The following is a 27,558-nucleotide window of genomic DNA, read 5'->3' on the forward strand; positions in this document are numbered from 1 at the left end:
CAGGAAAAAAAATAAAAAATAAAAAATAAAAAATAAAAAATAAAAAATAAAAAATAAAAAATAAAAAATAAAAAAATTGGAGGCCTGTAGCAGTAATTGAAGCTTTGGTAGTCATCAATGACAATTTTTCCTGATCTTTAAAAAATGTGTCACTTTGAAAAATAACATTTAAAGCCCTAATGCTTTTCTAATTAAAATAACTATGACTGTAATTCACAGATGGTTTACTTTTGCAGGAATCTGAATGACATTAAAATTTCAGACTCAAATGAGAGCACTTTAGCCCAGAAAGTACTAAAAAGCGATTTCTTTTGGGCAGGAAGATTTTAACCTTTTTTTCCTTAAGTAAGCAGGAAACAATTTATGATCAGAGAAGACACAAACTATACTGGTACCCAGCATATGAAACTAGAAGAGGGCAGGTTTGGGTTAGATATTAAGAAGAAATTCTTTACTCAGAGGTGGTGAGGTGCTGGCATAGCTGCCCAGAGAATTTGTGGTGCCTCATCCCTGGAGGTGCTCATGGAGAGGTTGGATGGGGCCCTGGGCAGCTGAGCCGGTGGGGGCAGCCCTGCCTGTGGGGCTGGGTGGGCTGGGAGGTCCCTTCCAACTCAATGCGTTTTGTGATTTTTCAGTCCTTCTTCCTTCACTGAACTCCACGACCATGAAGAAGGCAGGGAGATGACATTGTTCATGGTCAGCTTCAGAAAGTATCAGATTTGGTTCAACGAGGAACAACAAACTTCTCCATTGAAGTTAACAGTACCCGATATCTCACAGTAGTGTCTTTTGCACATACTCTGTCTAGATCTCTGCTCTGAATTGACCTAGCATATGATGTAAAAGCTGCAGATAGCATTTATCTGAATGTAAGAATGAATTTGTATTGATGGTACTTCTGTCCTTACTTCATTCACTTAAAAATTTTAGCAGGTGACTACTAATGAAGTTCTTAGTATAAGTGATACATTTATGTCATTTCTGTGGTGTAGAATGGAAGAAAAGAGCTCTAGTTCTTTGAATGTCCCCTGACTGGCTTTGTGAGTCTGTGGAGCCAGATGGTGAACAGTTGAAGCTACGCTGACCATAAGCTGGAGCAGTTGTCTTGACTGATTTTATGACTGAATACTGCGAAATAAATTACAACTCAGTGTTTAACTAAGTTACTCACTTGAAATGTAGCATAGATGTGATCCATGTGTTAATTATGAGACTAATTGAGAATGGGGATAGTTTTGCTATAAGCATTGCTAGTCACCAGAGCTTCTGTGAAGTTTTAAAGTGGAACTTTTGTCTCCTTCAATTGATTTTTCTAATCCTTCTACTGCCCAGGTGCCAAAATCTCTTGCCCTACCAGAGGGGTATATCTTAGACTTCCAGTGGTGAAGGAAGGGAGAAACAGAAGGCATTTTAGGTAATTGAGGAAAAGAGGCAGAAATGAGATGCTGATTGGGTATAGGCCTGAGAGAAAGAGGTTAAAAAAGGCTTCAAAGTGGTATAGAGGGTTTGTGTAAAGAAAAAGTAGGGTATAAAGAGGAAATAATGTAATTGGAGTAGAAGAATATAATTTAATAAAATTTCTGTATCCAGGCATTGGTTTTCCGAGAGCTACTCAGATACAAATGCTAATTATAAAAACTGCATGATAATTTTATTACAGTCAACCATGTGAATAATAATTCAGTTATTCTTACAGAAGAATTCTGGATATAAGGTGTTGTTAGCAAAGAAAAGAAAGTTTTGTTAGCCAAAGCTAGTAGTAAATATTGTTCAGTATGCTACTTGAAAAGATAAATAGAATAAAATGGGTGTTTCTTTCTTTTCTTTTTTTTTTCTTTTTTTTTTTTTTCTTTTTCTTTTTTTTTTTTTTTTTTTTTTTAAATGACCATTATGGAATTTGCAGCTTGTAGTGACAGAATGGATGTGGTGGGAAGAGTCGAGATGATGTTCTGATGTCCTGGAAGAAAACCTGAGACTCAGAAATAGTAAGAATGCTAGAGGAGAGGAGAGGAGAGGAGAGGAGAGGAGAGGAGAGGAGAGGAGAGGAGAGGAGAGGAGAGGAGAGGAGAGGAGAGGAGAGGAGAGGAGAGGAGAGGAGAGGAGAGGAGAGGAGAGGAGAGGAGAGGAGAGGAGAGGAGAGGAGAGGAGAGGAGAGGAGATGATTGGCATGGTTTGCTGCAACGAACATGAAAAATTTCCTTGTTCATTACATGGAGTTATATGTCTGAAAGAGAAGCAAATTTAAACTGAATAAAGTAGTTAACTTCTTTTTCTTATATTTTTTATGAACAAAGAAGGAGAAAAAGAAGTAGAGTTGAAAAATTCCTAAGGAAATGTAGCAAGCTCTGTTAATGAAGCAGACTTCAGTTGATTGTTGAAGAAGGAATTTGGAGTGCTACGAAGTAGGCAAGGAGAGAATTCTAAAAGCACAGGAAGAAAAGTGAAAACTTCTGTCTGAAATCCGCATTTGGGAAATTGAAGAGTTTGACAGCCTAAAGAGAACTCAATGAGATTGCTTCAGATGAATGTGACTTTATAAAATTATAAGGCATCTCTCAAGAGGGTCTATTAAGTAAACATAATGACACCGTTTTGCTAGGGTAGCCTCAGTTGTTAGAAACAGGGTTCTCGGACGAAGGCAATTTTGTTCTGGAATAATAACTTCAATTTTTAAGTAGAAGGATTACTCCAGAATAGATGGTCTGAACAGAGGAGCTATTCTGGAATGGTTAAATTATATGCCAGTATTTCTGTAGCTGCATGGTTTCATAAAATTGCCATTCCATACATTTTCCAGCTTGCAAAGAAAACCTATTCCCTATTTATGAGTTTCTCCAATGGTGAGACAAGTAGTATGCTTTGCTTAGCACTTTGCCTTCATGTACTTTTCAATAACAAAAAAAGGCTTACATTATTGGGAAAAGAGATACTGACAATTAAAAAACTTAGAAATAATTATAATTTTGCAATTTCAGGGCATCTGATTTTAACTAAAAATCTGTTGGTTCTCAGTCATAGTCCGTCAGCTTAAAGCTCGGAATAAGGGACTCTTAACATTTGATACAAAGTAGTTTTTCTCTGGAGTAGATAGGAAGGAAAAAGCCCCCAGCCACTTCCGAGCTTTCTTAGTGGAGATTAGCAGTGGTAAATATGCCCCAAATTTCAGTAGTTTATCTCTAGCAGTGCGGTATACCTGCCAACAGTGATAGTTGCGTGCAAATCTCCCTACCAATAGCCGTCTCCAGTAGCCATACTGAAGAAACAACAGTGCAGTACAGTGGTGCAGTTACAAGAAAATGATCTTGTGAGCTATGTACAAGCAGGAGTTGGAATGAATCTCTGCAATTTCAGCCGGACTGGTATTAATTAATCAGTAGTCATATAAAATTAATAGCTAGACAAAACCTATAATCTTCACTGGCTCGCTACCCGGTACTGATCTTATTTCTGAGCGCTGAAGCAAGGTTTGTTGTGCAGAATTCCCAAGAAGAAAAGCGGTATAAGGAAACACATTATTTATCCCAGTTACTTTTTAAAATCAGTCTCTTAGGAAGGAATGCTTTTGAAGATTATACAGAAAAGGATTGTTTCATCGTGTTCAGAATACGTTTCCTTTTGCTGTAACAAGTTATTTTCCTTTAAAAAGGGAAGATCCTTTACTGATTCTGTGTTTATTGAGACCCTTTAAGAACTAAATGAATTCAACCAAACAACTGCTTAGCACCTGAGTAAGCTCATACACTCTATTAAATACACATGAGGACCATTTTCACAAATATATCTGACTGCTCAGGCTTGATTCTAGGAAGAGACCTGTGGAATAGCTTCAACAGGCAGCTCCGGGAGCTAAGATTCATAGTTTTATGGGGTAGGAATCATTCTCACTAGTGGGCAGAATCCTTCCTGTTCCATGGATGGCAGCTGCCTGTTGCTGTTTTCTTCTCCCCTTGAATGTATGTCTAATCACCTTTTCCCTTGCTCATATCCCCATGTTTTGTAAAAGCTAAGCTAAACTTTTTTTTTTTTTTTTTTCTCTCTGTTAAACTGTCACATTAGTGTGATTACATTCAGAACGCTTTATTTTCCAACCAGTGTTTAACTTGATTTTAGTATTTGTTCTGGATGGTTCTGGACCTCAAGGGGGAATGTATACCTGACAGCTTGCTCATCCTTTTCAAATATGTCTTTTATTCAACCAAGTGATGATACCTCTTGTACAACTATTGGTATTGTACTAGCCTAATATTGCAGATCTGATCTCAACCTTCAGTAGGATTGTGCGCATATTGTTATTTACTTGTCATTATTTTGGCCTTTTCTGTTGATGGTGAAAGTTTCCCTGCTGTTTGTATTCTAGATAGGAGTCCGAAAAGTGTTTCTTAAGTACTGGCAAGCTGACCATCTCAACGATTTGTGCCTTCAGCTTCAGAAGAAAATTATAACCTGCCAAAAAGGTAACAATTGCAGAACAAATATTCCTGAGCTGTCACTTTGTAAACTGACAAGAAACATATTGCATAACAAACAACAAAAAACAAAAACAAAAACAGCAACAACAACAAAAAACACCAAAAAACAAAAAAAAAAAAGGTATTTTTTTATTTTTTCTTCCTTGAATAATTGCTGTATATTATTTATTTCCCTATGGACATATTTCCAACTAACTTCTTATACAGTTTTGGTTTTTGGTTTTTTCTTTATATGATGCAAATATTAGTAACACACTTTGTGAAACATAATTTTATGGAAAACTGTTTTGACTGCAATTAAAACTGAGGGGAGCTTGAGTATTTTGTTTTTCAAGTATTTTCATTGACTTTTAAAGGCATTAGTATTACCTCTTAACTTTGAGTCACAAGACAAATAGAATCATAGAACTTCAGAATAACCTGGGTTGAAAGGGACCACAATGAGCATCTGGTTTCAACCCCCCTGCTATGTACAGGGTCGCGAACCAGCAGACCAGGCTGCCCAGGGCCACATCCAGCCTGGCCTTGAATGCCTCCAGGGATGGGGCATCCACAACCTCCCTGGGCAACCTGTTCCAGTGCGTCACCACCCTCTGTGTGAAAAACTTCCTCCTAATATCTCACCTAAACCTCTTCTGTCTCAGTTTAAAACCATTCCCTTTTGTCCTATCACTACCCACCCTTGTAAACAGCTGTCCCCCCTCCAGTTTATACACTCACTTCAAGCAGGTCACAATGAGGTCTCCCTGGAGCCTTCTGTTCTCCAAGCTAAATAATAATAGGGATACAAAATACCTTTTTGTGCAAATATATCATGAACAGAATAATGATAATGATAAGAATGATTTTGTATGTTTAGTTCTCTTTGTTCTTTCCTTCTGTTGCAGTTTTTGTAGTAGATTTTTTTTTAAATTATTTTTAGTCATTCTTTTTCTTCTATGTTTTGTTTTAAGATCACACTGACCCATTATTTGGCACATTTTTAAAGGAGTTGCTATCCTTCTGATTTCCTATCTTCTGATTTCCTGTTTCATTTCCTATCAGAATCTCAAATATTTAGTTCCTTAAAACACTGCATTGTTTACCTAATTATCTGCAATCTTTAACACTTTTTTTTTTAAAATAAAAATAGAAAAATTAAGATTTATCTTGTTTGTCAGATGTTAGTCAGACTTGATAGGCTTTGTCATTTACACTTTGCCTCTCCCAATAAGAATAAGAACTAAATTTGGGAAATTTTGCTCATATTGAATCATTGAGAATTTTTTTTGTACCTATAGGAAAATCCATCATCCTTAAAGTCTTACTTAACAGTTCAACTAGATTAAGAACTAATTTTAGTACAGTTTTAACACAGTGGTTAAAACTTTTCTCACTGAAGTCAGATCCGTGGAATTTTAATTCTTCTGATCATTGTCATGGCCTTAGATGATCTGTTAAGAATTAGGTGATTTTATGTCCTGAGGATGCTAACCTGAATTGTTCTAATCTTCATAAGTGAGCATTACTGTAGATCTACATAAATGAGTACCCAGTTCAGAGCACAGTCTTAGAATCTGTTCAGTAATTGCAGACAGTTAGAAGTAAAGATCCAAGAAATGACAGTTTTCATTTCATGGCAGTTTTTGAGCTTATGAAATTATTTTTGTTTGTTTGTTTGTTTGTTTGTTTCCTTGTTTGTTTTCATTTGTTTGTGTTTTTTCTTTTCTTGTTTTGTTTATTTCTGTGTTGAACTGAAGACAAAACCCTTCAAACAGAGGAACAATTTTTGACTTCTAAGCTTTTTGAATCTTTTAATACTTGTAAGCAGTGAACTCTGATCGTGTTCTATACATGATTCCATTACATTCTCAACAGCAACATTATAAATTCAGACCCAGTAATGTGTATATCCCTTGTGAATTCTCATAAAGAAATCAACAAAAGCTGTGCTGTTAATTTCCTTTTTAACTCAATTGGGTAAGTGCATTAATCTTTCAGATATTAAGAAGTCAGATTTTATTTTAGAAGGTAGCTTTGGAGACTGACATAACTGGCTATGATTATAAAATAATGTAAACTTTCAAAATTGTCCATTATAGACAGTACCAAACATATGAACTTAAGTTTTTCCAAACCTAGTGAATTTTGAATGACTAATAATACCTGAACATATTTTTCTTTTTCTTTCTTATATTGTATCAGCCAAGCACAGAGAATCTCTAAAAATCAAAAACAGTGTTTTGAGTTACATGTGTGAGGATATAGGATATGAAATGCCTTTAATTGCCCTCAATTTATCTATTTATTGCATTAAGGATCATCTTACATTCATAGAAGACTAGTTGTATCTTCCTCTGTTTACGTTTTTCATTTAGATTAATTGAATTTGACTGTCATTTAATACTACTCAGAAGTGCAAGTGTGGCTGACACTGAATTACACTGTTAAGAAGACCCACACATGGTAGCATTTCTGTGTTACAACTATTTTCATTAGCATCTCCAAAACTCAAATCAACATCTTATACAGGCTTCTTCATGTTTACTTATCAAGAAATCTGAGTTGACGAAAATGAAAGTAAACATAATAAGGAATAATGAAATTTGACCTGTTTTGTTGTGTAACCACAAAACAAAGCTGAGCCACTGAAAATATGCAATATTTTAGGTACCAAGAAAATAATTTTAACACACGTTCTTCCCTGTGAGGTACACAACAGTTGCTGTAGACCTGTAAAGAAACATCATCCTGGGGAGCTTAAAAAAACAAACATACAGACAAAACAACTTTACTTAGCATAGCTTTCCTCCCAAGGCAGTGCACGTATCCAAGCATACTAACATTACTGGTTCCATGTAGAGTGATTGACTTAGTGCTGGATTCATCATGGTCACAGAAGTCACCGTTCGTTGGTTCCAATCAGCTGGATACTTCTGAAAATTCAGAGGATAAGGCATTATTTAGGTTGAGTAAAAACTGTTGTACTGAATATACATGTTTAGGAAAGTAACACAGGAAACCATTATGGCAACTACACCAAAATATAAGGCTGACAAGGAGAGTAAGAAAATAGGCCTATTAGATATGTATGGCTGATGCAACATAGATGAAAGTTTTAAGCTGAAAAATGGAAATGATGTGACAGAAGCATTTCAGAAATGTGCATTAATTGTTTCTGCTGAAAGAAAATGAGCAAAAAAAAAATGTCTTTAGATGTCAGTAGAAGATCTTCTATTTGTTTGGTTTTTTTCCCCATTTTTTGGTACACTGAAATGTCAAAAATACTGTTAACAGATGCAGATAGTCTTTTAATTTCTACTAAATTCAACACAATAATCATTTGCTTAGGTTATTATTTTAAAACAAACGACCTTTCACCTTTCCTTTTTAAATATATACTTCTGCATTCTGCATCAGACATCCAAGTTTCCAGTTGTAATAGAAACAAAAATAAATTTCAGTGAAAGTTGCCATTTTGAGTTCTGGTAGCTTAAATTTGTGAATGAATTTGCTGTCATACTTGGTTTTAAGCACTGACAATATAAAACAGGCACATCATTTTTGTATGTTGTATACAATGCATGTTTATTTCACTATTTGTATGAGATGTTTACTGAACTTGATTTACTTGTGTTTACAGCAGAACACGCCAAACTATTGTTATTCACTATTTAATTAGTTGTCTTCCATTGGCCTATTATTTTCTCTTCTGTTATGGTAGTTGTGAGAGGATTTCTAGCTCGCCAGCGTGTGCTACAGAAGATGAGCATCAAACAGCAAGAGATCACCTCAGTCAAAGGCTTCTTGCAGAATGTTGAGGATATGGGGCTGAAAACATATGATGCCTTGGTCATTCAAAATGCTTCTGACATTGCTCGGGAAAATGACCGGATTCGCAATGAGATGAATGCTGCTTACCACAGGGAAAAGCTAGAGGCTAGAAACAGACCAGATGAAGTCCACAAAAGGTAAGATATCTTAGCTTTGAAAAAATATATCCTAGATTGGGTAGTAGGGAATTAAATTATTTCTTCAGTTTTATGATTTCCTTCCCTCCTTTCCAAGTCACACAAATGACTTGAGCATAACTTGAAAACTGCAAGAGCATTTTCAAGTATGTATTCAACCCAGATCAATGCTTGACACTGTTTTTCTTTGGAGCAGGTGATTTAGTCCAGAAACATAAGGACATCAGTAATATCTTATTCAGGGCAGACTGAGCTTTATAGGAACTTATTCAAGCCTCTGAGTCATCTATTTTTTTATTTTATTTTTTTCCAGAAATTTTTAATTTGAAGAGAAATGGATTACAGTTGAACTTTCATGAAACCAACTAAAAAAAAAGCAGAACTCATCTAACTGAGAATTTCAGCATGGGGAGATGGCCAAAATAATGAAAAACAGCAAAGAAGACATTAAAATACAATAAAGGGCAGCCCAAGAAATTCTGATTATTCAGTGAACTAGATAGACTGTGAAGAGGGTTCTTTCCTCTTATTTAAAAATATATGAAAACCTTTTTGTTTAGCTCCCATCGGAGTTTTCAAGAGTACCTGTTCTACAAATCCACCAAATGGTTGGAGAGCGTTTTCCCAGGGATGGGAAGTCACAGGTCTTTTTCTCTCAGATACCTGAATGGGCAAAGATAGCATTTGCAGTTAAAAACAGGTGTGAATCAAGAACAGGAAAGCTTCTAATAACTTGCTGGACATACAAATATTTACTTTTCCTTAGGAACTTAATTCTCATCTGGAACAACTGCCTTTGCTTTCATTGCTTTTGTCAGTGACTTTATTAAAGTGAAAATGGCAGTGCATCTGCTTAATTAGCTTCAGATATCCCAGTGATTACATATTGGAGGAAATGCCTTTGTCAGAAAGACTGTAATTAAACATTATAGTGAAAACAAATTATCCACTGAGCACCACACTTTCTTCTTTAGCTGTTTCATTTACAACATGGGCAGCTGGCTATATCCTAAGCATGAATTCCAGCCCTGCTGGTGATCTGCCATACAGAAATACAATTTAAAAAAAAAAACACAAACAAACAAAGAAAAAAAAAACCAACCTAATGCTTGGCAATTTGTCTGTAAAATGATGGTACAGGCATCTATCTAATAGGCTGCCACTCCAGGTTTTCAGCATTTTGATTTTTGGAAGAGTAAAATATTTGAAGAATTTCTGTAAAAATCAGTTTGTTGGAAGCGGCTGAAAAACATCATTTCTCTGTACATTTTGAAATAGCAAATAATAAAATAAAATAAAAATAAAAATGGAATAAGCAAAAGTCCAAAACTGTGATTGAAGTAACTAAGCATAATGTCATAATTAATATCTTTAAAAGGATAGCTATCAAATAAGCCTCCACAGGAGGATATGCAGATATCTAGTTGGAATCATTCAGACAGCCACTGTAGCTGGTTAAAAGGGTCATTAATATTTTACAGATTTGCATTATCTAAATAGAATTTATTGTTGTCTTTTCAGAAAATAGTGATAAAGGCTCAGCATTTGCTGCCTCAGTAACTTTCCATTAAAATGGATTTCCCAGAAATTATCATTCAGATTGGAAACGCGGCTTTTGATTGTGTGCAACAATCAAAGTGTGAACAATTCATTCACGGAGTGTCTGATCCACAATGTGAAACTGCTTAAGGAAAGCTGCATCTGTGTGAAAAAAGAGCCAGTGTCCCAATTTATCATGAAACAGGAAATGGAGGAAAGCTAGCAGCTTGATCTGGATTTGTTTGTCAGGAGATTACTACACACATCCCTTCCACACAGCAGGGGAGGCAGGAGGCTGTTTACCAAAAAGCTGTTGTTATGTTTGCATGAACAGGTTCATTGTTACCACTCGAATAATGCATCTGGGCCTCTCCTCTGTGTTTTTTCAGAGCTGAAGACAAGGGTGGGAAGCTCCCTGAGGACGGCTTTGCTGGCTACCGAGCACCGAAGCACTTTCACTCCAGCTCTGTGCCTGTCCCCATGGCGGTGGAAGGCTTGGTACATTCTGCGGCTGGGTCGTCCATCAGGTCTCCATCCCTGCACTCAGTGTTCAGCATGGAAGACAGCAGCAGCCTGCCGTCTCCACGGAAACAGCCTCCTCCCAAACCCAAGCGGGACCCCAACACACGGCTGAGCGCTTCCTATGAGGCCGTCAGCGCTTGCTTGTCGGCGGCTTCTAAGGAGGCCGCTAATGAAGGTCAGACAGAAAGGGGGAAAGCGTCACAAAAGTTATTCTAGGTTATTGATTTGTTCCCTCCGCTTTGATCCTTCCAAACATGGTCAAGCGCCTTTGAAAAGCCCTGCCTCCGTGAAATATTTCAGTGGCAGTAAATAAAGGTAGTCAATTTATCATTTGCTCCAAATCAGCAAATAACTGCTCATGTGTTCTAATGGCCTCGTTTGTCAACAACCTGAGCCTGTTTGCAGAATTCCCTCTGGAGACAAATGATCTTTGTCAGCTCCAGCTATTCTACCCCACTGACCATTTTCTTTCACCTTTTAAACTGTTAGAATACCTTGCATTGCTAATACAGGATGCCAGATTCTTGAATTTCACCAAGTTAAACATTAAACATTCTCCTACATTTTCTCCATGTTCACAGAAATGACTTGTACATTCAGTGGTTTATGTTTGTGCCATAACTTGCTTATGGTGAATTTTTGTTTGGAATGAAAGCACTATTAAAGCCCTAGAAGAGCTGCATTGCATTACAGTGCATTAAGTCCAGTTTTGAGTTCAACTGTTCCGCCCTCCTACACATTTGAAGCATATACACACATTTGAAGACTAAGAGAGGGGAGACATTGTGCTTTTCCTTGACAAGCCTAATTTGTCCTATTTCATGTAATGAATCCCCTAAGCTTATCAAGAAAGATTCTTCAGGCTGTTTGAAGCTATATGTAATCATTCTCTATACCTTCACATTGACTGCAGAGCTTTGCAGCTCCCTCTTGCAAAATAGTTACTCATGCCCAGTTTATTAGATGCAGGTCCATTTTCCTAACCTCTACCTCTCTCATTCAGATTCCTTATAAGAGGTGAACTCTTGTGTGTGTCCAGTATAAGCAGTTTTAAACAAGTTCAGCATGGATTATGGATCTCTGCAGTGGTTTAGGCATTCAGTGCACAGCCTTAGAAGAATTGGTTGATTTAGCCAAAACACTCTAGCAGACCTTTTTGAAAGGATGGCAATTTAGATACATTTCTGTAGTCTTAGCAGTAATGCTTATACACTCACAAAATGATTGGACCAGTTTCCCTGCTGTGCTCATTTTCCAAGTATTATGTATTTCCTGAGTCTTTGTCTGAAACAAGCTCTGACTTACACCATTTAATTTTTATCTTAAAAGACTAATAACCTATTGATGATCAGTATCTATTATCTCCACTCTATCTGTGCCTGGAGGCTGTGAAAATACATCTAGTTTTGTTAACTATATACTCAGTTGAGGAATTGCCCGTAGGCTATGTGATTCCCTAACTTTAAAAATTATTTCCACATCAGCAATACAAAAGGAGCAGAGATAGGGATAATATCTGCCTGTAATTAGAATTTTATATACTACATAAAAGTCAGATATTTCAGTTACTGATGATAACATGCATGTTAGAGTAGAGCTATGGTGAAACTCCTAGTTAAAAGCACACGCTTCTATTCTCTCCCTTGGGGCAAAAGGAATAACAAGCACATATTTCCATGCATTACAGACCTTAAAGTGAATATCTGGCTTCAAAAAATATGTTCTTGGGTGATAGTTTTAGTGACAGTAGAGGCTACCAAAGCAGATTGTATGCCCAGGCAACAAAAGCTTGTGGTTTGGAATACTGAAAGTTATGCATTTTATTCTTTGAAATATGTATACATTGACTGAATTCCTCCGTACGTAGCTTTTTTAATGGTAAAATTATATTTGCATGATTTGAAAGCTTAAGTACTAGACCTGTGTAAGGAAAAACTAATCTCAATCTGTTAATAACACACATCTTTTTCACTTTCCTAGTTCTGACCCGTCCAAGGCCACACAGTGATGACTATAGTACCATGAAAAAAATACCTCCCAGAAAACCAAAACGAAGTCCCAATACAAAACTCAGTGGCTCTTATGAAGAAATACCTGGCCAAAAGCCTGGGGATGCGAAACAGGCAAACACCGTAGCCAAACAAGGTAGCTATGACACCGTGGGAGTACAGAGAGCAGCTTCTGCTGATGTGCCACAACATGGCACATTGAGTCTCTATATGTCACAAGAAGAGGAAGAAAATGAGCCTGTCTATATTGAAATGGTAGGGAATGCAATGAAACTCAGTTCTGCTGAAGCAGAATGCCCAGAGCAAGGAGAGTCTGTATATGAAGAAATGAAGTATTTTCTCCCAGAAGAAGGAAGCAACGGTAATGGAATAATTCCAATAGCAACTGGATCTCCTCCTCTGGTGTTTGAAAGCAAAAAAAAAGTTCATATTGAAGATGGAACATTTGATGGAAACAGTCAAGCAGCTTTGAACTATAAAGACTCATGTGACATTCCAGCCCCTTTCCCTAATTTACTCCCTCACAGGCCACCACTTCTCGTGTTTCCTCCAACTCCTGTCACATGTTCTCCTGCTTCTGATGAATCACCTCTCACACCACTAGAAGTTAAAAAGCTTCCTGTCTTGGAAACCAACCTAAAATACCCTGTGCAGTCAGAAGGCTCAAGTCCATTATCACCACAGTACTCTAAAAGCCAAAAGGGGGAGAGTGAAAGACCAGCATCTCCAGGCTTGGCTATATTCAATGTTTCCAGCAAAGTGACTCCACCTTCAACACCTCCTCCTCCTCTTCCACCACCTCCTCCTCCTGTACCACCTCCTATTTCCTATCGGGCTTCCACACATTTTGCATTTCCTCCAGAGCCTTGTGCTAGTTTTCTGATTAATACAGGGAAAACAGGTACAAACTCAGATCTGTCAAAAGTACCTCAGAGACCAAACCCTGCTCAGCTTGGATGTTCACCTTCTCCATTCTCCAAACTGCCTTACTCCCCAAAGGTGGGAAGAGCAGAACACAGGAAACTGAACTCTAATTCAACATCTTCATTTCCATACAGCCCTACAAACTCAAGGTCATTGACCAGTCCCCTTGATGAGTTAGCAAGCTTATTCAACTCAGGACGGAGTGTGTTACGGAAATCTGCTGCGGGACGTAAGATCAGGGAGCCTGAAGGTAAGGCTGATCTCTGTTTATTTCTTCTGCACCAGAACAAACTTACATGTTTCTTTTTGGTTGTGTTTTGTTTGTTTGTTTGTTTGTTTTTGTTTTCATTTTAAACAAAGATTGTAATTGTAAGAAATGTGTGGAATTTGTTGCAAATGAAGAATATTGGCCTTCAGGTTTTCTCTTAGATGTCAGTTTTTCTTTTACCAAAACATTTGTATGACACAATGTCACGGGTTACTTAGATTTACCTATGCCCGTGACAGGGGAAGCCACCCCGTGGGCCCCCCTCCCGGGGCCCGGAAAGGAGGGGGAAAAAGGGAGTGGGATAAAACAGCGACAATCTAAGGAGGAAAAACTTATTTTACTAAATATGATACCGAAATACAAGATAACACAATATAATATAATTGAGGCTAACAAATTGAACGAAACAGAGAGAGAGAGTCCCCGAAAACCGAGAGGCCTACTGTGAACTTTAGGCGACACGGCTGGAACGCTTCCCACTCTCCGAGAAGTTCGAGAGAAGAAGAAGGGCACTCCAGCCTGGGAACGAGATTATACAGCGTCCTGGTCCCGTGACTTATCATTAACCCTGTTGTTCTCTGGGATATGTAGTCTTCTTCTGTGGACTGCACATTCAATAGAAGTATCCATACTTTACATGATGTTATGATGTGGAATACTGATACTGATAGCAAAATTACAAAACCATGACATTCCACCCCTTATTCTACATTATTACATCATGGTAAATATATATATACATATATATACACGTATGTAAAATTATGATAGCTAAACATTGGAATTACATGTAACATAACTAAATGTACAACTATAATAACTAAAATACACTACACATGCAAACATATATACATATAAATACATAAAATTATTGACTGCACTCCCCCAGCATCAAATTCCCTTGTGGCACACATTGAACATCCCCATCCTTCTGCATTACCCACCAAGTGCACCCAGGTCCCTGGGCAAAGACAGTTCCACGGATAGGTTTGCCCTTTCCAGAAGCTGGAAGGACCCAAACAGCTTTTCCCAACATGTTCTTTACATGTACAACAGGGACCTTATCTCCTTCTACAGTGTGTAGGGGGCTAGATTGACTAGGACCATCACGATTGACAGATCCTCTAGTATTCACCAACCAAGTGGCTTCTGCCAGATTCTTCTCCCAGTGCTTAAATGTTCCGCCACCCATTGCTTTCAACATAGTTTTCAACAACCCATTATATCGTTCAATTTTACCAGAAGCTGGTGCATGGTAGGGAATATGATAAATCCACTCAATGCCATGATCTTTGGCCCAAGTATTTATAAGGGAATTTTTAAAATGTGTCCCATTATCAGATTCAATTCTTTCTGGGGTGCCATGTCGCCACAGGACTTGTTTCTCAAGACCTAATATGGTGTTTCGAGCAGTAGCATGGGGTACTGCATATGTTTCAAGCCACCCAGTGGTTGCCTCTACCATGGTGAGTACATAACACTTACCACTGCGAGATCGTGGCAAGGTGATATAATCAACCTGCCACGCCTCCCCATATTTATACTTTTGCCACCGCCCTTCCTCCCAGAGAGGTTTCATCCTTCTGGCTTGTTTAATTATGGCACATGTTTCACAATCATGAATAATCTGCGCAATAGCGTCCATGGTTAAGTCCACCCCTCGGTCTCTGGCCCACTTATATGTCGCGTCTCTTCCTTGATGACCTGAGGTCTCATGAGCCCATCGAGCTAGAAATAATTCACCCTTATTCTGCCAGTCCAAGTCAATTTGAGCCACCTCAATTTTGGCAGCTTTATCTACCTGATGGTTGTTTTGTTGTTCTTCAGTAGCCCGACTTTTGGGCACATGTGCATCCACATGACGTACCTTTACAACCATATTCTTTGTTCGGGCAGCAATGTCCTTCCATAATTCAGCGGCCCAAACAGATTTACCCTTCCGTTGCCAGTTGTTTTGTTCCCACCTCTGTAACCACCCCCATAAGGCATTTGCCACCATCCATGAGTCAGTATAAAGATACAGCATTGGCCACCTCTCCCGTTCAGCAACATCTAAGGCCAGCTGGACAGCTTTTACCTCTGCAAACTGACTTGATTCTCCCTTACCTTCGGTGGCCTCTGCAACCTGTCGTGTGGGGCTCCACACAGCAGCTTTCCATTTGCGATGCTTCCCTACAATGCGACATGATCCGTCTGTGAATAGGGCATATTTCTTTTCATTTTCTGGTAATTCGTTGTATGGTGGGGCCTCTTTAGCACGTGATACCTCTTCTGCTGGTGATGTTCCAAACCTTTTATCTTCAGGCCAGTCCATGATTACCTCTAGGATTCCTGGACGATTGAGGTTTCCCATTCGCGCTCGCTGTGTAATCAGCGTAATCCACTTGCTCCAGGTGACATCGGTAGCATGATGAGTGGAGGGAACCTGTCCTTTGAACATCCAGTTCAGCACTGGCAGTCGAGGTGCCAAAAGGAGCTGTGTTTCAGTCCCGACTACTTCGGAAGCAGCCCGAACCCCCTCATACGCGGCTAAGATCTCCTTCTCAGTTGGAGTGTAGCACTCTTCAGACCCCTTATATGATCGACTCCAGAATCCCAGGGGTCGGCCTCGGGTCTCTCCTGAGGCTCTTTGCCACAAACTCCAAGTGGGGCCTTTCTCTCCAGCAGCAGTATAGAGGATGTTCTTTACATCCTGTCCAGTCCGTACTGGCCCCAGAGCTACAGCTCGGGCTATCTCTTGTTTAATCTGTTCAAAAGCCTGCTGCTGCTCAGGGCCCCATGCAAAATCGTTCTTCTTCCGCGTCACCTGATAAAGGGGGCTTACAATGAGGCTGTAGTTTGGAATGTGCATCCTCCAAAAGCCCACTGCACCCAGGAAAGATTGTGTCTCTTTCTTGCTAGTTGGTGGAGACATGGCAGTGATTTTGTCGATCACATCTGTTGGGATGTGACGACGTCCATCCTGCCACTTTATACCTAAGAACTGAATTTCCTGGGCAGGTCCTTTTACTTTGCTTCGCTTAATAGCAAAGCCAGCTTGTAGAAGAATTTGGATGATCTGCTCTCCTTTTGTGAAAACCTCTTCTGCTGTATCACCCCACACAACAATGTCATCAATGTACTGCAGGTGTTCAGGAGCACCACCCTGTTCCAGTACAGTTTGGACCAACCCATGGCAAATGGTTGGGCTGTGTTTCCACCCCTGGGGCAAACGGTTCCAAGTATACTGAATGCCCCTCCAGGTGAAGGCAAACTGTGGCTTACATTCTGCAGCCAAAGGAATAGAGAAGAAGGCATTGGCAATGTCAATGGTGGCATACCATTTGGCTGCTTTTGACTCCAGCTCGTACTGGAGTTCCAACATGTCCGGCACAGCAGCGCTCAATGGGGGTGTGACCTCATTCAGGCCACGGTAGTCTACTGTCAGCCTCCATTCTCCACTGGCTTTACGCACTGGCCATATGGGACTGTTAAAAGGTGAGTGAGTTTTACTGATCACTCCCTGATTCTCCAACTGGCGAATCAAATCATGAATGGGGAGCAAGGAATCCCTGTTGGTGCGATACTGCCGTCTGTGCACTGTCTTTGTAGCAATCGGTACCTGCTGCTCTTTTACTCGTAGCAGCCCCACAACAGACGGGTCCTCTGACAGGCCAGGCAAAACAGACAGCTGCTTAATGTTGTCCATATCTACAGCAGCTATCCCAAAGGCCCATCGATACCCCTTAGGATCCTTGAAATGCCCCCTTCTGAGGTAATCAATACCCAGTATACATGGAGCCCCTGGGCCAGTCACAATAGGATGTTTTTGCCAGTCTTTGCCAGTGAGGCTTATTTCAGCCTCCAGCACAGTCAATTCTTGAGAGCCCCCAGTCACTCCAGAAATATGGATTGATTCTGTCCCTTCATGACTGGAGGGCATTAGGGTGCACTGTGCACCGGTATCCACCAGCGCCTTATATTCCTGTGGTTCTGATGTGCCAGGCCATCGAATCCACACAGTCCAATAAACTCTATTATCCCTTTCCCTCCCCTGACTGAGGGCAGGGCCCCTCTATTGGTTACCTGTGATGACTGGAGCAACTCCACTGGTGGTTGGTATGTCTAGTAGTTCTTTCACCCGTGCTCGTAGTGCAGAAGTGGGCTGATCATGCCACTTACTCATGTCTTCTCCACGGTCACGTAGGTAGCGCCACATGGAAACACGCGGTGCAATCGTACTGTTGTTCTTTGCTCGAGCTGGGAAGCGTGTGCGTTTAACAGCTGAGACTTTTGATGGTGCAGGTGAGGAGTAGGACTGGAATACTTTGATCAGATCCTTCATTAGACCTGGTGGCCCGTACGAGGATTGACCTTCATCAGTTGTTTCTGATACTATTACGGGATCATCATTACGATTAGTTGATGGAAACAATTTCTTGCACATTTCATCTACTCGGTTTTCTAGCCGTGAGATGGCAGAAACTGCAGCATGCAGTTGAGGGAGCTGCTGATCGGTGGTTTGAAGCATTATAATCAGCTCAACAACTCGGGGCCATCTGTCCACGAACCCTTTAGAACCTGTTACCAATGACTGTGCCATTCTCTCTGGTGCTGTACTTGTGATTTTCTGCCACATGTCAGGATCGGCCCTCACTCTCTCAGGGTCAAGTTCGCTTGGATCAGGGCTGTACAACATTTTCGCCATGGCCAATTCCCTCAGGCGCTGAATACCTTTTTGGACGGTATTCCAACTATCAAATTTAGGCTTCAAAGCATCCTTATAGGGGTACCTTTCTCTCACGGCTTCTAACAGCCGCAACCAGAGAGTGGCAGCTCCATCCGAACATCTGCTAATCCCTCTGTCGATACCTGCATCTTGGGCAATGTTTCCTAGTTGGCGAGCTTCATTACCATCTAGAGACAAGCTGTTGGCCCCGTTGTCCCAGCAGCGAAGCAACCAAGCAAGGATACCTTCATCTTGACGCCGTGTGAACTCCTTTCTTGAGCCTTGGATTTCAGTCAGCTTCAGAGGTCGACAATAGGTGATTTCCTCCTCATCATCAGTCTCTTCTTCATGCCTCTTGGTTTTTGCCTTTGCTTTTTTCGGTACTGCTCCATGCCCGGCACCTGGGTCTTCTGCAGCCCCCCCCTGTGCTTCTCCTTCTTTTCGTTCTAGACGCGTGGACACCCGTTTCCATTTCTTGCCTTCCACAGGGGCAACTGATATTGCTACTGATGCCTCCTGTGACTGATCAGAATTAACTTGGGCTTGAATCTCAGATCGGAAACTCTCTCTCTCCAGAATAGTATGATACAAAGCACGGTATGCATAAGCCAAACCCCACATAAGGTTTACCTCCTTAGATCTCTGACCCAAATACTCACTTAATTTCTTAGGGTCCCTTAGGTGTTCAAGAGTGAAATCCCATGACACTGCGGGTCCCCATGCTTCTAAGACTTTTCCTAAACCTTTCCATATTCCCTGCCAGTCATCATTCTCTGGTTCTGGAGGAGACTTCCGCATAGAACGAATGCATAGGAACATATATGCATTCATTAATAGTGATAACATGGATGCAAGTATGAACCCTATCTCAGTTATTGAAAGGCGTGTGGAAATCTGAGAGTACAACCTAAATAAAAAGGGTTTTTTTAGCCTGTACAATGAATTAAACATGGTGGTGTTTGTAAAATTGCCTGTTCCATCTGGGATGCAAGTACTTGTAAGATTCGCAATTCCATCTGGGATGCAAGTGTTTGTAAGATTCACAATTCCATCTGGGATGTAGGTGCCAAAATTCTGACCATACCACATCTCATAAAAGTACCAGGCAGGTGTCTCCATCAGTATCCACCTTATTAGGCTATATACCTGCACAATTCCACAACACCAAATTATGGTGTTAATAGTTGACCAATACTTTAAGAAGATCATAATTGCTTTCAATCCCTTAAACAGAGCAACTGGGATGAAGAGTGGATTCATAGCTGGCAGGCTCTGTAAAAGTCAGAGCTAGCTAGCTTTGCTCTAAGGGAGAAAGAAATCCCTTTGTTTTCTACACAAAAGTTAGATAGCAGTGCTGAGAATGTACAGCAGCCCTTAATGTTGACAATTTGTCTGGTATTTCAAGGTCACGTTCTCAGTGAGCAGCTACGAAAAGATAACACTCCCCTAACGAAGCTCTTTAAGAGTAAAGAGAGAGTTGTTCTAAAAGCTAAAAAGCTCTATGCCCGCATCCTCCACCAAAAATCTGTCACGGGTTACTTAGATTTACCTATGCCCGTGACAGGGGAAGCCACCCTGTGGGCCCCCCTCCCGGGGCCCGGAAAGGAGGGGGAAAAAGGGAGTGGGATAAAACAGCGACAATCTAAGGAGGAAAAACTTATTTTACTAAATATGATACCGAAATACAAGATAACACAATATAATATAATTGAGGCTAACAAATTGAACGAAACAGAGAGAGAGAGTCCCCGAAAACCGAGAGGCCTACTGTGAACTTTAGGCGACACGGCTGGAACGCTTCCCACTCTCCGAGAAGTTCGAGAGAAGAAGAAGGGCACTCCAGCCTGGGAACGAGATTATACAGCGTCCTGGTCCCGTGACTTATCATTAACCCTGTTGTTCTCTGGGATATGTAGTCTTCTTCTGTGGACTGCACATTCAATAGAAGTATCCATACTTTACATGATGTTATGATGTGGAATACTGATACTGATAGCAAAATTACAAAACCATGACACACAAAATTAAGTGGATAATTTGTAATGTTCCACTAGTCTCAACACGATAACCACAAATGCTATATATCACTTGAAAATGAGTTTATTATATCAATCAAATACCTGAAAAACAAAAGGATGATTAAGGAGAATTTCCATCCTTTATGAGATGTCTGGAGAAACAGTGATGAAAGGTGAGGATAAGGCTCAGTCCCCTGATCTGGAAAACAGTGACAGAGACAGGGTGCAAGACTGAAGCTTGTGTAATCCAACTGTGAACTGTGAGTAAGCTTTTGCATCATTTGAGTTCATCTGTCAATGGAATCAGACAGAATTAATCCAAGGGTATTGTAGGAGCTGGCAGTGGTGCTCACTAAGTCACTGTCAATAATTTACCAGCAGTCTTGGCTAACCAGGGAGTTCCCAGTTGAATGGAGATTGGTGAATATGAGTGCAGTCTACAAGAAGGGCAGGAAGGAGGATCTATGGAGTTACAGACCTGTCAGTCTGACCTAAGGAAGGTTATGGAGCAGGTCATCATGAATGTTATCACATGCCACATATAGGACAATCAAGTGATCAGAAATATCTGACATGAATTTATAAAAGGCAAGTCCATCCTGACTAGCCTACTGTTCTAAGACTGACCTGCTTAGTAGAAAAGATACAGGCTGTGCATGTCATATACCTGGATTTTTGTAGTGTTTGACACGGTTTCCCACCACATTCTCTTGGAGAGACAGACAGACAGCTCCTGGCTTTAACAGGTGCATTGTTCACAGGGTGCAGAACTAGTAGAAAGGCTGTGATCAAGTAGTTGCATTCTTCAGGGCTCAGCACTGGGGACAGCGTTGTTTAAATTTTTTTGTCAGTGATCTGGATGAGAGGATCAAGTGCAACCTCACTAAGTTTGCAGACCAACATCAAATTGAATAAGACTTCTGATCTGCCTGAAGATAGGAAGGTTTATCAGAGGGATCTGAATAAGCTAGATTGATAGGCTGAATCTAATCACATGACATTCAACAATGCAGTCATTAATCTGTTTTCACCATCAGCAAAGCTAAGTACCGGGTTGTGCCCTTGTGCACAATCCCATGCAGTGATGATGTAGGCTTGGGGAACAGTGGCTAGAATGATTCCCACCAGAAAAGGACCTTGGAGTGCTGGTCAACAGCTGGCTAAACATAAGCTGGCAGTATGCCTTGGTGGCCAAGAAGGCCAGTGGCATCCTTGCCTGCATCAGAAATAATATGGCCAGCAGAATGAGGAAATTGTGGAGACCACACCTTGAATATTGTGTTCAGTTTTGGATCACTGCTTGCAGATGTTCAGAGAAAAGCATCAATGCCAGTGAAAGGACTGGAAAATGAAACTTACTGGGATTGGCTGCAGGAACTGTGGATATGTAGTCTGAAGAAGAGGAGGCTGAGGGGAGACCTCATTGATCTCTACAACTGCCTGAAAGGAGGCTGTAATGAAGACTCTCTCGGTCTCTTTTCTTAGGTGGCAAGTAATGTGATGCAAGGAAATCGTCTTTGCTCCAGACAGGGTTTAGAGAGAGAATTTCAAAGAATTACTTCAGAGAGGAGATGGTCTAGTATTAAAATGGGGCTGACAGGGAATTGGTGGAGTCCCTATCCTTGGAGGTGTTCAAGAGGCGTGTGAAATTAGTGCTAAAGGATGTGGTTTTTAGTGGCTGAGTAGGGTCCAGCTAACAATTGGACTTGATGATCTGGAAGGTTTTTGTAACGTATATGATTCTATGCTTCCATGATTCTGTGACAAAGATCTCAAAATAATTGAGTTTCTATGAGTTTCATGAAAAACAAAGGTTATAGGGACATATGGCATATGTACTAGTAATAAGGCTTGTACCAGCCATGAAAGAAACCATGGTGGGTTTAAGTCCTACTGTAAGTCCTCCAGATCTTGAAAAAGCTTTGGTTGGACCTTGCATATTCCTAGATTCTGAATTCAATCGCACATGAGATTTTAAATGAGACTTCATCAGTTCAAGAAAATGCTTTGTTATTCTGAGTATCGAGACTGATGAAATTTGTAAAGATGTTGCAGTAACTTTGCTTGCTTTGGCAAAGTAAATAGATAATATTCAATACCTAAAAACATGTGGCAGATTTTTTGTTTTGCTTTTGAGACAGAGCTCTGCTTTTATTATATAGTTAACACATTTTTATCTGTTAGGAAATAACTATCAATTTTAAAGTCATCTCTTTGGTTGTATCTTTTCAAGGGTCTCTGAGTGTATCTGTTATGGTAAGCTTACTCCAATCAAGTCAGAAATTTTACTTTTACACTTAAAAATATTTATTTAAGTTTGAGGATTTCTGCAAGCTCCACTTTCAAGTGAATATGACCATGATAGAGTTCAGCCTGAATGTTGAAGATAGCACATTAACACAGGCTGCCATATAAAGACTCTAAATTTACCTTTCCCAAGGAAAATGTTGTACTTCTAAATATTTCATCAAGGCAACACTAACTATGGAAGATCAAAGTTCAAGAAAGATACAGAATGAAAGACCCAAATCAATATTATATGAACTAGAAAGCTATATAATACTGTAAAATACTAAGTGCAGCTACATATGAGTAGTTCAGCATTAAGTAGATAGATCAAAAGTGATATAGGAATACACGTGATGATATGCTCAGTACTTTTGACTTTTTCGTGTACTTCATAGTCTCAGGTGGAATAGTCTTTTATTTAAACTCTGATACAATTAATTAAATGGCAATCAGTAGAATGGACTCAGTTATGTAAAACTAGAAGTTGTCCTTGTTTTACCTTTGATTTTTTATCACCTCTTGCTAAATGCAAATTAAGTTCCTGGAAAACTGCCCCCTTTCATCATTTTGTTATTTATAGCAATTTATTATAAGAGGTGTGATATAAATAAAAAATAAAAATGAAATCTGTGAAAATTAAGACATGACCTAGAGCATCACTCAGTAATGTACAGTTCACTTCTCTAAGTTATAACCAAACAACAACCTTAACTCAAAAACAGAAGGTGGAAGTGTGGGCCATTTCAGAGTCAAGGAAGGTTAGCTATGGGAATCAATGAGTTTCTGTACTAAACCATCAGCCTTGCAGATAAAAGCCTCTTTGCCAATAAAAGTGTAATACAGACAGATCTCCCAGCGTGCCTTCCTTTTACCTGGAGGAGTAATTTCAAGGCCTGAGAACACTGATATCCTTTTGGCTCCTGACCTCTCTGTGGGAAATGATCAACCTTAATTCCAGTAGAATGGATTTGTGGTTTTCTGATGGACTGCTGACTTATTGTGAACTGAACTGAGATCACCCTTCTTTCATGCATGCAACAATAAAAATAATAAAATGGCAAAAACTTGCCTGATGTTATAGCCTGGGCTTTTTTTAAAACAACAGAATAGTCTACAGGCTCAAGAAATGATCAATCATACAGTATGCAGTTTGTTGCGAAATATTTTATGGATAGTAAGAGAAGATTTTGGCTCTGCAGAACGTATAGTTTAAATAAGCAAAACTGTAACATCTGAGGACTGAGCAGAAGTGCTTTCTCCTGGCTTTAAAAGAGTTACTGCTGAAGCTACAGCTGTATTGTTAGACAGAAAATTCCTTCTACTCCTTATCAAACAAGACTCAGGTGCAAATGGGCAATAATAACATATGCACACACTTTTTTTCTATTCTTCATAATTGATACAGGTAGGAGCTTTAGTTTGCAAGGCAGATAGAAACTAAATGATCATGTGTAGAGACACTATCCAGCTATTTCTAGGTTAAAATTTAGATTTGAAATGAGATTTCATGAAACCCAATTCGACGTCTTAATCACAAAACCACTCTCTCTAGTGAAATACTCTTCTTTTTTTCCCCTCATTTTTCACATCTGAACCATTCCTGAGAAGGAGGAGGCAATTATATATTGAAATATTTCATATTAAATTTTTGCAGAGCAAGGTCAGAGGTTTGTTTTCTTCAACATGGATGAATAATACTCAGATTTTGTACCATTCTTTTTGTGATTTTATATAGTAGTATTGCCCACAAAATGGAATTTTTCAGCTTCAGAACAAAAGAAAAAATTATCTCCAGACCATCATCTGCACTTAGACTGGCAGACTACATACTCATGGATTCTGAAAGGAAAGGAGCAAATGAAATATGATTTTCCCTTTACTTGGATGAACTTCCTTGCCATCAGGCTATTGAGATACTCAATGCCTTCTCTCCTTCCTGCTCATTGAGAAAAAGTCAGTATGGATGCTTAACTTCTTAGCGTTGGCAAAAGAAGATGTGTAAGCTTGCTGCGTGAGGTTTAGTTGCTGAAGAATAATATTAGAAAGACTTTTTCCTTTATGCAGCTCATTGATGTATAGGATTTAAGTTTTGTGATTTTTTGTTAGAATTTCAGTACAAGTAGGTCTGTGTATAGTAGTCTACACTTCAGTAACTTGTTCCTTTACAAAAAGAGCTTAGTAACATGTTTTGCAACAACAGAAAAAGGCATGCAAACTTTAAATTGTTGACAGAGTGTCTATACAATATCTTTAGCATCCATATAAATCTCTTTGCATGGCATATTTCTAATACAGATAGTTTCATGTATCTGTTAATTCTTTAACATTCTCCAATATAAGCACTAGAAGTCATAGGTGGGTTGCTGCATGTGACAAATACAGATATTTAGATGTACCTAGTTGGGACTAAAACTTGCCAAATATGCTTTGCTGAAATCGGTACAAACATGGAAAATAATGGGATTTAATGTCAGTGTATAAGGTTTGCTGTCCTGTCAAAGGTAGGTATCTCATTGATAGCTAGTAAATAATTTCCTTCTATCAACAGATTAGAGTAAGCTGCTATTGTGCAGTTAATGTCTCAACAGTGGATTGCAAATTAAATTCCCACTGGAGTTTCTGAGAGGAAATCCCAGTCCCTTATCCTCTAAGCCACTCAGCTTTTCTTCTTAAGTAACTTAATACAGATAATATTCATATCTGTATCTCATTATTCCTACTTTGTATTGATGCAAGGTGATAGTTTTACTTTCTTACAGACTGAGTAAAACAAAAAGCTCAGTTGCCCTTTTTTCTTCTTTTACCTGTGAATGCTGGAGAAGTGATTGCATGAGACATTGGACTTCTGTGACATCTCTGAAGTAGAATTCTCAAAACATTAAAACTTCAATGAATTAAACTAAACAGTACTTCTCTGAGAGAGATTAATATCTGTTTATGTAATTGACTTAATTACCAAGGAATGAGGGTGACTTTCTATGACTAATTTTTAGATTAGGTATCTGAACACGGGAGAGTCATCCCTCTCTGATTCACTGTCAATTACTTGCAGCTTTCAATCTGAATCTCTTGCAGTGGGTACAGAAAAGTGGGAAAAAGCCAAAGCACTGCTACTAACAGTTTAATGTGAGTCATAAAAAAGGGCCCACACTTGGCTAGCTGTAGATGCCCTGTGCAGAGTGTAACAAAAGAGGAGACTGAACTGCTGGTATTGCCATGGCCATCCAGCACATGCTGGGTGACTTTTTTGAAGAAATAATTGTGGTTTGCATTACTGCAGCAGAGAATAGGGTTAGAAGAGTCCTAAGAAAGCACTCACCATTTCTGTTTGCCGAACATTTGTGAACATTATACAGTTTGGAATATATCCCCTTAATCTGTAGTTTTCTCTCCATTTATAAATCTGCCATTACGTGGACAATTTGTCACAAACAAACAAACAAACAAACAAAGAACAAAATCTATTGTTTTAGGATAAATACAATATACCAAGAATAATTCTCCATTTCAGAATCTGAAAACTAAAATATATTTTCTGTTGAGGAGATTTATGGTTTTCTATTATGATAATTATTTTTGTTTTTCACTAGGGCATTTCCCTTCCTACCTGATTTCACTGTTACAGCCTAAAATCATATAATGTGTAATTTGCTTTGGTTCTTTGTTGTGGCATGAAAATGAAGCACTGCGTGTGATTACGATAGACAGATTTTACCTGAAAACTATTGGAACAGAACAAATCAAATCTAATTTATATTTCAGGTGAAAAAAAAAAAAAAAAGGGTATTGTCATAAAGTTTTAATATATTTATTTTGCATTCAAAGTGCTTGTTAGGGAAATAAAAACAAATCCTTAGCACCCTCCACATGCGTCCAAAGCTGGTATTCAATCATATAGGCATTGAGGAAGTACAGCCCTGGGATCACACAGGAAATATCAGTTCTTTTTTTTTTTTTTAATCTGATCTTATACTGCAGTTATCTACAGATAAGGATCCTGGAGCTGGCAGACCAGTTCAACCCAGTGCAGAATCTTATGTTTGTACCTAGTCACTGCTTAACAGGAAGGAAGCTTAGGAGGAATAGCAAGCTTGGCTGTTGCCTTTAAATGGCCCATTTATGAAAGCTGCAGGCATTCCTTTTATGTAACTGTGATTGATTTGTTTTGTTTTGTTTGTTGTGTAGTTTTTCTTTTACCTCTTGGTTTTGATTTACTACATGTCTCTTCATTCCATCTGATAGTGGAGCACAGTAACCACACCATACTACTTAAACGTAAGGTTATTTCCAGCCCATAGATTTTAATACTATCCCACCTATAATTGTGACTTCAGTCCTTCAGATAGAGATTTTCAGGACTATTTTCATAGCAGTTTATTTTCTTCACTTATCTGATATGACCTTGTTTCAAATTCAGTGCTGATTCAGGAAGTTGTCTCAGAGTGTTGTGGGCTTCTTGAGATATTAAGCAGTCTTCAGTGTTTTTTGTTTTTGATTAAAGACAGAGAACCACAAAGAACTTTGTTTGGGAACAACTGTGTCACTAGTCATAAACTGAAGGTACATTAATGTGAAAGATTAGTCATAGCTGAGAGAACAAGAAAATTGAATTGTAGCACACTTTAATTCCTGATACCAACCAAGAATATTGGCTGTTTGGCAGTAAGCATCATATCACCTGTTTTTATGGGACTATGGGTATTTGGACCGAAGTGGAGAATGAAATTTGAACACACCTTTTAATGAAAGTCTCTCATTCTCAATGTGAGTGAGGAATTCTGTTCAGATGCCTTTACACAGAATCACAGAATCACAGAATTACCCGGGTTGGAAGGGACCTCAAGGATCATGTAGTTCCAACC

At 39.3% G+C, this 27,558-nt stretch overlaps 1 protein-coding gene and 1 long non-coding RNA gene across 8 annotated transcripts in view; one reads left to right on the forward strand and one right to left on the reverse strand.

Moving 5' to 3' along the window:
* MYO16 (myosin XVI) overlaps nt 1-27,558 on the forward strand; it is a 329,444-nt gene that overhangs the window by 267,892 nt on the left and 33,994 nt on the right. For all 7 annotated transcript variants that reach the window (XM_085552537.1, XM_085552506.1, XM_085552526.1 and 4 more), the window contains 4 exons: nt 4,358-4,454; nt 8,173-8,419; nt 10,348-10,655; nt 12,461-13,663. In XM_085552537.1, coding sequence (XP_085408663.1) covers nt 4,358-4,454; nt 8,173-8,419; nt 10,348-10,655; nt 12,461-13,663 — 1,855 coding nt within the window. The remainder of the gene's footprint in view (nt 1-4,357; nt 4,455-8,172; nt 8,420-10,347; nt 10,656-12,460; nt 13,664-27,558) is intronic.
* Nucleotides 6,625-10,439, reverse strand: LOC146762705 (uncharacterized). The gene is made up of 3 exons (XR_014947967.1): nt 10,305-10,439; nt 9,005-9,082; nt 6,625-7,384 (listed from the first exon to the last, which is right to left on the reverse strand). It is a non-coding gene; the product is annotated as an uncharacterized LOC146762705 (long non-coding RNA).

The sequence above is a fragment of the Coturnix japonica genome, chromosome 1 (assembly GCF_054131305.1).
Source record: "Coturnix japonica strain WE chromosome 1, WE-NBRP24, whole genome shotgun sequence".
NCBI lineage: Eukaryota > Metazoa > Chordata > Aves > Galliformes > Phasianidae > Coturnix > Coturnix japonica.